At 41.6% G+C, this 12,308-nt stretch overlaps 1 protein-coding gene across 1 annotated transcript in view; it reads left to right on the forward strand.

Moving 5' to 3' along the window:
* Positions 1 to 2,592: 2,592 nt before the first annotated feature.
* The window catches only part of LOC137603508 (adenylate cyclase type 6-like), a 35,072-nt gene continuing 25,356 nt past the window's right edge, over positions 2,593 to 12,308 (forward strand). The window contains exons 1-3 of the mRNA XM_068327050.1: positions 2,593 to 2,781; positions 4,937 to 5,111; positions 5,233 to 6,118. Of these exons, the coding sequence (XP_068183151.1) occupies positions 5,234 to 6,118 (885 nt within the window). The 5' untranslated portion in view covers positions 2,593 to 2,781; positions 4,937 to 5,111; position 5,233. The remainder of the gene's footprint in view (positions 2,782 to 4,936; positions 5,112 to 5,232; positions 6,119 to 12,308) is intronic.

Below are 12,308 nucleotides of genomic sequence, written 5' to 3' on the forward strand. Positions count from 1 at the left end.
CGTCAGTCCGACGTGGGTAAAAAACAAACAAACAGATTTTTGCCGGGTTTTTTTTCTATGTTAGAATAAAGCTGTGACCTAAAGCCAGCGCGCAAAACCTCGTTCAAACATTCTCACAACACAAGGGGAAAAAAAAAAAACAATTAGACTTTGCGCTTCATTTGGACGTTTAGCTCCGCCGGCATCTGCGCTGTAAAAGCTCCAGTTTGTGGCTTCACAGCATGATCAATGACTGTACATAAAGCCACACGCACGGACACACGGGTGGATGGATTACAGCTTTCTTGATCAATTATGCAAGACCCGCTCTTTTCGCACAGAACAGTCCCTCAGATTTTGTGCGGGGTTTTTTTTTTTTTTTTTTTGCCAATTTTGTTTTATTTGAATACAGTTTGTGCGTTCACTGGATTATTTTTATAACCTCATTGTATGATACAAAACACCTATTTCACATGAAGAAGAGACTAAGTTGTGTTATATAACTGCCAATCCTTTTTCTACACATATCTGAGCAGGTTTTCTACCGGAACCAAGTGTTTTGTCATCGTTGGCTGAAGATGTCCAGGCAGGAAGGGACGGGTGGGACGTGGGTCTTCTCGGTTTTCACTGATCCAGCACTCCCCCCCCCCACACACACACACACACACACTTCTCATCCCGTAAACGCCTTCCATTATACGGGTTTCATCGACCGCCCCAGTCAGGTAACATACTGTCAATGTCAAAAAGACACCAGAAAGTCACCACACATGCAGAAGGACACAGTAAGGGTCCAGAAAGTGGCCCTTCAGCACTGACCTGGTTAGTTTGTGAAAATGTAGCACAGGCATAAAACATAAAAAATAAAATATATTTATATATATTTCACTCAAGCCGGGTTTAGTAACTTTTGCAGAATAGTCAAATCTGACGCCAAACTGATTGAACACTATTCCTCTTCCTGTATAGTAATTGTCAATGTTTGTGTGTCCGTCCGTTCATCCATCAAATATCTTCACAACCGTTGCAGATAGAAAGATGAAACAAAAAGCACATTACTCAGGCGGCAAAGGGGATGAAAATGAGGTCATGACCTTGACCTTGAGAAAACTAGGTCAAGTTCAAATTTCAACTTTTGTGCATTTTTTGCACAAATCTCAGGAAATCTCGATAGAAAGATGAAAAGAAAAAAAAAAGGCGTTATATTCAGGAAGGCAAAGGGGTGAAAATTAGATCATAACCTTGCCCTTGAAAAACTAGTTCAAATTTTCACTTTTATATCTTTTTAGGTACAAATCTCTGAAACCTAGTGAGATATACAGTAATCACAAAACAAAAAAGCAAAAATGTGAAGGTCAGGGTACAATTTTGAATTCAGGGGTGTCGCGGGATGTTGCAACCTTTGATTGCCTTGTTGATCTTTGTTGAAGTATGCCCTTATTATTGTTATCTCACTGTCGTAAATTGTCCTTGAGGTCTGCATGTGTAATTTGTCTGTATCTGTAATGATCTGATGTGTGTCTGAAATTTTGTGTTGCCTCTTTATGTGTAGCTATGTGTGTCAATACACTAAGCACAGTAAAGCTACAGACAGTATAGAGCTTGTACTATTACTATTGTTCTGTAGGGTAAAGCTACAGTACTTTAATTACTAAAATGATAATCATCCCCCATGGACTAAAAAGTTAAACTAATGTTTCATGTTTTCAGGTTTGTGTAAATCGGTTTTAAAGAAAAGTAAACATATTCTTCCATGTTAACAGCAGTGTTGTCTTACTAGTTTGGAGACTAAACTTAGTCATGTGATTTAAAACCCCCCAATATTTTTACATACTTTAGTTAGTGCAAAAATGGTCGTGTTTAAAAGTACTAGAATGCACTGAGTAACGTCCCCACCATGACCAGAGCCCTTTACATTGATTACCTTATCCACATACTCTTCCTCATACTGTCGTTAACATGATTTAGGGTCAACCATTTAAATTTGGGGTACACAGCTTTTGTACTGAATTTTTGAATCAACGTTTTAATAAACTTCATGGAATCTGTTGACTACTTTTTGCCTAATGCAGACAAAAAAATAAATAACCATGAGTGAAAGAATGGCCTCCCCTTGTAGTTTCAATGAGATTCCAGTCATGCTCATTTTTGTCCACTAGGTGGCGCTACACCACCGTCTGAATGTAACACGATAACACCGACGAAGTTTTCACATGGTCGTCTTTTTACTTTTTTTCGCTTGAAGTGGGGAAAAAAAAAAGATCTGCTGCTTGACATTTAATCGCGGTGTTACAGTTTCAGATTGATGATGATGATGATGATGATGATGATGATGATGATGATGATGATGATGATGATGATGATGAGAGATAGGGAAGAGAGAAAGGAAAGAAAACGGACAACTTGTCAGTGAAGGCGTGAGACCATAAGGACGCGCATTTTCACGCAACCTCTAGGGGGACTCCTGCGTTCACGAATGCAGTGTGTGTGTGTGTGTGTGTGTGTGTGTGTGCGTGTGTGTGTGTGTGTGTGTGTGTGTGTGTGAGAGAGAGAGAGGTGGGGGAGACTGAAAAAGAGAGAGAGAGGCGGTGAGAATGTACTGGATCTTCGACAGGGAAGAGCGGAGGTTGTCCGGTGACATTTCGCAGTTTTTCTTGGCTTCCCTGCGAACCCAACTCTTCCTCTGGACTCACAGAACCGCGTCAGAACCTTGTGACGGCTGGGTGAAGACATCATAACACGGAGCTCAACTGGCGCTCCACTGCAGTGTTACACTTACTCGTGTAACGAGGATGTCCAGCGGTAAGTCCGCTGCGTCCTTCTTGTGCCGGGTACCGCGGCACTCCGTCGCCGGCCGGCGGAGCCCGAATGCAATAAGAGAATATGCAGCAATGGAAATGCCAACAGCTGATTTGTACTCCAGTGTTTTGCTGTGAGGATTGCGGCGGCGGTGAGAGACCTCAACTCTTCTGCAGGACTGAACGCACCATTGGACACTCGTTCACATGCGGGCGCCCCTTTTTTTATAAAGCCGTTTTGTACTGTTTGGCGTTTTAGGTGCGCAGCATTCCAATAAATTCTCATCGTCCTACCGGTCTTGTTTGGATGACGTACACGTTTGTATTACAGCGAGACAGGGCCCAAAGTGTAGTCCCGGATCACAACGCGTTAAGTCTGCGTGCGCCCTGGCCCGCATGTCGCTCGTTATCAAGAGATCCGCTGCTGGCTGAAGTTGAATGTTTTACTCCTAGTTGGTAAATGTGTGTCGAGCTGCACTTCCTCCTGCAGCAATTCAGTCTCTATGCCGATCTGTGCTCTCCAGACGGACAGTGCTGTGTCTGCATGTGTAGCGTGGTTTTTACACGGTCCTCATGTGGACACGGGGAGCTGCCGACCTGGCCTGCAGGCGACTTGGAGCGTCCTGTTATGTAATGCTCCCCGGACGTCTGCCTGCATCCAACAGCATGGACCTACACGTGTTATTATTATTATTATTATTATTATTATTATTATTATTATTATTATTATTATTATTATTATTATTATTATTATTATTATTATTAGCAGTAGTAGTAGTAGTATTGGAATTATTGTTATTATTATTAGTCTATTGATAGTGGTATACGGAGAAAAAGCAAGATGCTGTCACTGTACAGAGATGCAGTGAAAGCATCACCGTCTCCTCATTTCATCATGTAAACTTGACATCAGGCACAGATTACAGTATGTTTAATATGGCAGATACTACCTGGTAGAGATTGTATTACGTAAGTGCCGCATGCTGCTGTTTGACCTGTCCTAAGTGTATCAAAGGTGACTCCCGTAAAGGTTATGCTGCAACCAGCCTGTCACCGCGCAGCGGACCTGGCAACACAGTTCTATCAGCCCGCAGCGGGTCGTTGGTTCAATAGATGCTCTTGATATAATATTACATTATTGTCGTGGGAGTTTGTAATAGCTGGGATGTATTATCTCATTTTCAGATGCAGCTTGACAATCGTAGATATTTTAATTTAAAATTTTCATTAAGAAAGGAACCACAGTGCAAGTCTGAAACCTACTTCAGTTTGTTTTTTAGTGTGTGTGTGTGTGTGTGTTGTTGGTTGACACACTCCAGCGAAGGCTGTTATTGACTGGTAGGTATGTGTTGCAGTTCATGTACACTCTTCTCACTGTCTCGGCTCAGTAAGCCCGGAAGAGATTTGCTTATTAAGTTTAGAGTTTAGCAGTTTCCTTGACATGAGCTTCTAGAACTCAGATATAGTGAGTCATCATATCTGGTGGGGGACACATGGGCAATTTATTCTGGAGGGGAAAGCTCTTGATCTTTGATGTTGCCCACTCAGTGGGTTTTTTTTGTTGTTGTCAAATAGAGCACACCCATCTCTTCCCACTCAAGACGTTAGACGCAGATTGTAATGATAGGTCTTTGCAGCATGCTGTCCATCCAGAATGGTTTACATCCTCTATGTTCTTCACATTTACAGCAACTGGTGAAGGAGTTTGTTGAAATGGGACTGTGATTAACGTAAATGTTTGATGACAAAATTGACCAGCGGCATCTGCTGCATGAGGCAATGATTAGGGCAGGCTTTTCTATCACAATCTAGTGTTTTATAAAGAAAATAACAACTTGTTTCCATGGAAACGGCTGTCCCAGGCGGAGTGGAAAGGTGGTCCGTCAAGGAGGATGGACAGAACATTTATTTGGTTTTATTTCCTGTTTGAACTATTAATCATCCTAACCCTGACACACACACACACACACACACACACACACACACACACACACACACACACACACGCACACAAAGTTGCATATGTAACTGTTGTAACGTGACAAATGCGTTTACTTAACATATGCACAATGATCTTCATCCCCAGGTGATTTTTCCTAGGGCAGTGTTATCTCAACAACATAATGTGGATTGTTTGTGTGTTTTTACAATAAATTCAGGTGCTCTACAGAAGCTTATGTTGGGCTGACATACTAACAGTTCAAACAAAGGAGGAGGGCCCGAAGACACACTCACATCTGATGGCGCTGACTAGTGGGAGCTCATGGTGTGTGCTTGCTGGGAGGAAATAGTGGCCTGGCTGAAGTGTTGCTATACACTATAAAGCCCACACAGGTGATACCAACAACTTTTTAACTGGCATTTTTGATAGTCTGAATAACCGAATGAATGCTCACATTGCTGTATGTCAGTCTTTCGTCTTTATGTTCTGTTAACACCTCCATGTTGTGTTCAGGATGTCATGGGCCAGAGGCCTCTTTGCACGCAGAGTGGATGAACGAAAGACGGCATGGGGAGAACGCAATGGCAAAAAGAGGAAGAACAGCTCCTCGCTGTGCAACCCCCACTACATGAGCTGCTTGAGGGATCCTGAGGGCCAGGAGTTCCCTCATGCACCCCCTCAGCATTACCACTGCAGAGCCGGTACCAGTGGGGGCAACTTTGGCCTGCGATGTGGCTGGCAAGAGGACCACTATGGAAAGAGGATGGGCGGTGGTGCGGATCTGGGTCTCAAGGCTGTCGACCTGGGCTTTGAAGATGGCGAGCTGAAGGGCAAGAAAGACGAGGAGTTGGGAGAAGGCGGCTGCAAAGCCATGACTGCAACCGACTGCTGGATGCGCTTCGTGGGAATTTTCCAGTCCAAAAAATTTCAGTCTACAAAGTTAGAGCGTCTGTACCAGCGCTACTTCTTTAGGCTCAACCAGAGCTCACTGACAATGCTGATGGGGATGCTAGTGGTGGTTTGTGCAGTCATGCTGGGCTTTCACTGCATACACAAAAAACCTGACGAGGCCTATGTGTCAGTACTGTCTGTGGCCATGGTTCTCTTCGTGACCATGATGGTAGTGTGTAACCGTAATGGCTTCCACCAGGACTACATGTGGATTGTGAGCTACCTGGTGATCTGTGTGCTGATCGTGGTGCAGGTCTTTGGCGTGCTGATGGTGAACCCCTCCAGTGCCTCAGAGGGCATCTGGTGGACTGTTTTCTTCATCTATATTATCTACACACTGCTGCCCGTCAGAATGAGAGCTGCTGTGTTTAGTGGAGTTCTGCTGTCCACCATTCATGTCATTACCGCCTGGCAGCTCAACAAAGAGTACCACTTCATTTACAGACAGGTAAGTCATAACAGGAGAAGCAACAACGTGAACACATCTTTTCATAGTAGTCATAATGTTCATTATATTTCATATTTCAAACAAACACCTTCATTATTGTATATTTACCTTTTATGCAGTCCTGTTGTTGTTAAATATACACTCGGCACAGAAAACCAAAATGAATGAATGTCACATTTACCAGACCTGGCCTAGTATGGACCCACTATTATCACCATTCAACTGAGCACAATGTTGTTACTGTACTCACAAATGTAAACGCCCTACTTTCCCTTCCCATTATTATAGGACAAATACTGTACCGACTCCTCAACCACGTTTTCATGTCAGAGATATTGTACTAAAAGAAGTACTGAGGATCTTGGCAGTGTTTCAAATGAGATTTTTAATGAGCTCATGTTTTGTGCTTTAGGGCAGCTACTGGCAACTCTGTTGGGGTTTGAGTTGGGTCATCTGGGTTGAATGAGCCCGTTTAGCCGCTCTGTGGTGGAATATCAGGATAATTTAGATTGGTGGCATTCAAGCTACTATTCCTCGAAACAAGGAGGCTATTGTTAAAAATTGAACAAGGGTGGGGAGGGATACTTGGATTGTGCAATAAATTAGATGGAAAAAACAATGATTACCTCTTCATATTGGAGGTACATTAGACTTTTTTTTTTTGCTTTTGTGAGCTCCCAACATGCTGGAAAAAATATTTCATCATTTTCTTTGTTAATTCTTTTTGTATGTGCTGTGAGATCCTATTTCATTTCTTGTAGTGTCCAAGTGTTAGTGTTAGTAAGGACCCTGTATCAGACTCTAGTTGTTGTTCAGGGATTCAAATGCAATTTATGCGTGCTCTAAATTCTTTTTTTGGTAGCAAGACAACAATTACTGCTTGTAATAAATAAAAAAGCAAAAGCAAATAACATTTCTTTATATACTGTCATTTTATGCTTCGATTTTCAAAGTTAGACTCATAAACTAGAACAGGACTACACCATGACATTTTAGGGACTGACACTTGTCAATGTTTGGCATTTAAAATAAAATATATTAGTTTATTGTAGGGTAAATTTCTTTTTATTTGTGTAGCAGTGTTTGGGATGTTGTCTTGAAGTGCGATCCAGTTTTTAATAAATAATTAAGCAGCACCAGTGGATAGATGTACACATGCAGATTCCCGATCCAGCATTAAAGGAATTTACTGGTATCCATCTGGGAACACCTGTTTTCTTCTGTTGCTCTAATAAGGGATGATAAAGAAGTTGCTTCTGCAACAAGCTTGTCAACTAAACTATTTTTTGCATCTTTCCAGTCCAGCCAGCTTCACTGACACATAGTTTTTCAAAATATATTTGGACATGTCATGAAAAGTACGAAAAACATTGCTCTAAATAATAAAATAAACAATGGCTGAGTTCAATTTTGCTGCCCCAGTTTCAAGGTCCTGGTATTATTCATGCTGACTCACAGTCATTACTTGGTGTCTCACACACACACACACACACACACACACACACACACACACACACACACACACACACACACACACACACACACACACACACACACACACACACACACACACACACACACACACACAGCCATAATTAATATTTTTTGTTGATAGTTATTATTAAACTCTCCCGTTGTGAAAAGTTTAAGTGTGATTATAGTTATTTGCACATTCATCTGGATTTTTTTCTGTGTCTATCCCTCATTTGTTCTTTTTTAATTTGGTGTCTTGGTTTAACCTGTCATTAAGTGTTGTGTTGTGTTTGGGAAGTGTGAGGATTTCATTTGTAAAGAGATAGTGGGAAATTGTAGCATCCCATAATAACTCAAATCTTCTATCAGATGAGGTTTTGTTCTTACAGTAATACGTTCATCACAAATTTAAATATGTGATTTCATTCATATATGAAGTGATTGTGTTTGAAGTCACTGGCTCTGAGCATAAACAACACATTTTGGCTTAACTCTGCAGAAGCTCTCTCTACAAACTATTAGGCTAGTAGATAACCGTGGAGCCACTCTGAATAAGGCAATATTGACATAACTCTGACATAACTTCGCCGGTCGAGTGAGCTTGTGTGTTAAGCACCCCAGACTAGGCAAGTTGACTACTGCCACATTGACCTGTTGTCTTTGTGTACTCCTGCCCTGGTTGGTTGTATCACTTCTCTGATGATGGACAGACACCCAAAGGCTCGAGCCCAATGTTCCACTTCTCTGAACGGTCGATGATGGGCAATGGAATTGTTTGGCAAGAGGGCTGTTTTGTCTCTGTCTTGGATTCATAGACTTAATGGAGATGAATGGTTTTCATAGTTGCTTGAGGGTGTTTATTGATGTTATCAACTTCATCACATTTATCCGCATAGAACTCCTTTGACAGAATGAGAAACTTTCTTGTGATTTTTTCTTTGTTTGTTTGCTTTTTTTGGTTTTTGCTCTCATACTGTTAGTGTCGAGGCTCATTTATTCAGCCCTCTATACGAGCATTTTTCATTCTGATTTTAGGCCACGTGAAGTTGTATGAATACAGAAGGACTCTAGTCACAAATCATGCATTCTATCATGCCCACATATATCATGCATGCAAGGTCACAACTGTAGGGTTCTGGTGTCACATGGCCAGCCTCCCTGATTTGGGAAGGCTGGTTACCATTCACTTCCTCTCTGTGTCCCAGCCTTCTTTGGCCCTTGTTTGTATTTTCCCTGTGGCGATGCAGGGTCAGAGCTCAGAAGATGTGAGAGCAATGATTGCAAGGACAAATGAGGTCTTTGTTAGAGACCTCCATGGTGAAGGAGGGGGGCGAACCACTGATGGAGTAATGCTGGGCATCAGGCTGTAGAGGAGCTGCCAGTCTCATGTCTTTTTGTCTCTCCACTTTTCTGATTTTTGTCTGTCATAAGTCCATTCTTACGACGTCACTCTCACATATAGAGGCCTTTTTATTTCACAACGGTCTAATGATTGTTTCCATAGATGTTTCACCCTCTGAAGTGAAGGGGTGCTAAGGACCACTAAAGACAGATGAAAATATAACTGTTCTCAGGAACAAGCCAGTCATACTGTTACTGTTTATTTGAAGTACTTTAATGTTCACAAAGGAAGAGTGTTTAGATGGATCTTGTTCATTCTTACTGATGGAAACTGGTTAGAATGACAGGTTTTGATTTAGTTACTGTGCTGGTCTGACCTTCATGTCTTCAATGTTGCCATGTGTGACTTAATTTGAAGAAAAACAAAATACTGATTATCGTTTCTCACATAGATTAGGCTGAATCTTTTCTTTTTTACTTGCTAGCTCAATCTTTGGTTTTTGCCTTTGATTCCTTCAGATTGGATGTTTTAGGTTTATCATCATCAAATGCCTTCGTCCCGGTGACCCTGCTTCATCCTTAGCCCTATTACTGCCCTCTCTGCAGCCAATCCGTCCGTGCAGTTTTCCAATCTGCTGCTGCTTAAGTGCCCTTTTGATGGATTGACCAACAAAGCGACTAAACCCGAACTAGATGGATCACATCAACTTCTCCATCCCATTCAGCTTTCACCTACCAGCTACTCACATCTGGCTTTCTTCCCCTTGAAAGCCTCCTAAATCTGTTCTCCCCATGCAATAGTCCATGGCACTGGGACTTCTTACTTTTTACTTACATGACTGAGACCATTTTATTAAATGGCTAAAAGTTGGGGCTTAAAATGTAAACAAAATAGAATAGAATAGAATAGAAATTAGCATTGCACCAAACTCAGTGAACTGACCATTATAAATCACACATAAACAATGATATTTAGTCTGACTGGCACAGCCAATGTCATCATTTTGGGCATTCCCCAGTGGCAAATGCCCTTTCACCTGTAGTTTTAACATATTAAAAAAAGGAATCTTCTTTTTGTATTGTAATTAAAAATCTGAAGGACCCTGTTCATGATGACCTGCAAAGCTTTCCTGAGGGCTAAGCTCCTGACAGGTTCTAACCAAAGTGAGAGCAGTCTTTTAGAATGTTGTCTCCTTTGGAGAGGTTACAGGTTTGCCCTGTGTTGGAGTGATCGGAGAGGGCAGTCAATGATTTTTGTGCTGTGTTAACAAACCTCTGTACAGCTAAGGGAATTAGTATGAAGGACATACAGATTTTCTGCTGATTTATCAGTTTAATATTTACCTTTAAGTCTTCTTTTAGTTGCAAAGAAGGATGTCACTGAAATACCCCAGAAACCTTCTCAATTTACACCAACAGATTACAGTAAATAACTGACAATGTTTTACTTGTAAAATAGTTTTCCAGCTTCACCTGCTTTCACATGATTATAATTTTCATTAAATTACAAAAAACCTGCATGACAAATCCTGACTGCAGATTGAGTCAACATGTTTGAAACTGCACGGATATAGTTCTGAGTTGAATCCCTTTGCCACAGAAGAGTTGATTCATTATTTTCTAATCTTCACTTGTGCTTACTGGGATTTTTTCATGCTTCATCCCTCTAACTGCATTTGGTTTAAAAGGTCGGTTGCAGGCTGGCAGCTGACAGCTGATGCTGTTGAAGCTGTTTTACTTCCAAACTTTGACAGTTAGCTGATTATAGCAGCGTTTGGTTGGAGGAAGGCATCAGTTTTATTCTCTTAACTATTCTTCTGATGTTGTTGTCTTTGATTTTGCAATTTATTTCCTGATATATTTTTTTTGTAGCAACACTGGATGCTTTGCAGTGAATCTTCCCTCCAGTATATGAAGCCAGTGAGACAGAGCGTGTCTGCCAGCAGCACCATGAGGTGTTGTTGTAGCTTTTATTGTAAGAATGCAGTGATTCTAATAGGTGACCCTGTGGGGTAGTTAGTAGCACCCACAGGGAAATGTGCAATCAAGTATGTATTTAGATCACCTAACTCTGAAATTTTTATTTAGGTTGGGTACCATACACAGTACTTTTACAAATGTATACCGAATAACCGAATTGGTAATGGCAAAAAAAGAGGTCGATTGAACTCAATCAATGTGGAATTGTGTATCTGCTAGCATACATTTGACAGATGTTACTAGGTGTACAGAGCAGAACAGAAGACTCCATCACTAGTATGACTTCATGTTTCAAAACAGACTCCACATGCTATGTCTGTACAAATCTGGTCACCAACCTGAGGACAACATTGGTCAACTGAATGTATAAATAAAATCTGTGTTTTGTGTAACACACTAAAACAAGTCTATATCTGCAGATACAGACTATGCAGTGGCTCAGTGGTAGAACGCGCGGTAGAGCGGGTCGTGCTACGATCAAAGATTGGCGGTTCGGATCCCGCTCCCGCCCAGCCACCCGGAGTGTGAGCTGACAGTGGCATCATCTCTGGAGCACTGCTGGGGTGCCCTTGAGCAAAGCGCCATCCCCTTTACAAGTTGCTCATGAGGGGCTTATCGTGAGGAGGAGAGGAGCTGCCCGCTACTCTACTCCCATTGCATGCCTTGTGTGTGTGTGTGTGTGTGTGTGTGTGTGTGTGTGTGTGTGTGTGTGTGTGTGTGTGTGTGTGTGTGTGTGTGTGTGTGTGTGTGTGTGTGTGTGTGTGTGTGTGTGTGTGTGTGTGTGTGTGTGTGTGTGTGTGTGTGTGCTACAGCGGCCTGTACTCACTAATATGTATGCATGCATTTGAACTACTAACTAGAGTGTGCATTCTTAGTTTCCCTTCAGGGATCACATCAGTTTATAAAATTCAAAAATAGATAAATAACCTCAGTATGTCAGCCATGAGTATTACTAGTCTAATAACTATTTTCTTTCAAAAACACATTTTTCTTTATTTCTAAAGCATGGTTGCTTATTTGGAGCTTGCTTCCTATCATTAGTTGGTAATTGGAGACTACAGTGCAATTTATCGTTATTGTATGACACGCATCGATTTATAAATACCTTCAAACAGAGTCATCAGGCTCACATCAGTTTCCGGCTTTCAATTTGTTTATGAGTGGTTAGAATGAATTTGAACTCACTTAATTTCATAGCTGGTAATGTAGTTCATATTGAGATGAGAGGAACCCAGAAAGAAATACAGGCAAGGCGGTAGGTAGGTGAGAACATCTGTGGCTTCACTTTTCCATAGCACCTTCAAATAAATAGTGTCTGTTGAAACAAACTAATGAATTGATAGCGCAGTGCACCCCACCCTCTCTCTTTCTGCCCCCCCCCACCCTTTATCCTCCC

The sequence above is a fragment of the Antennarius striatus genome, chromosome 2, assembly GCF_040054535.1.
Source record: "Antennarius striatus isolate MH-2024 chromosome 2, ASM4005453v1, whole genome shotgun sequence".
NCBI lineage: Eukaryota > Metazoa > Chordata > Actinopteri > Lophiiformes > Antennariidae > Antennarius > Antennarius striatus.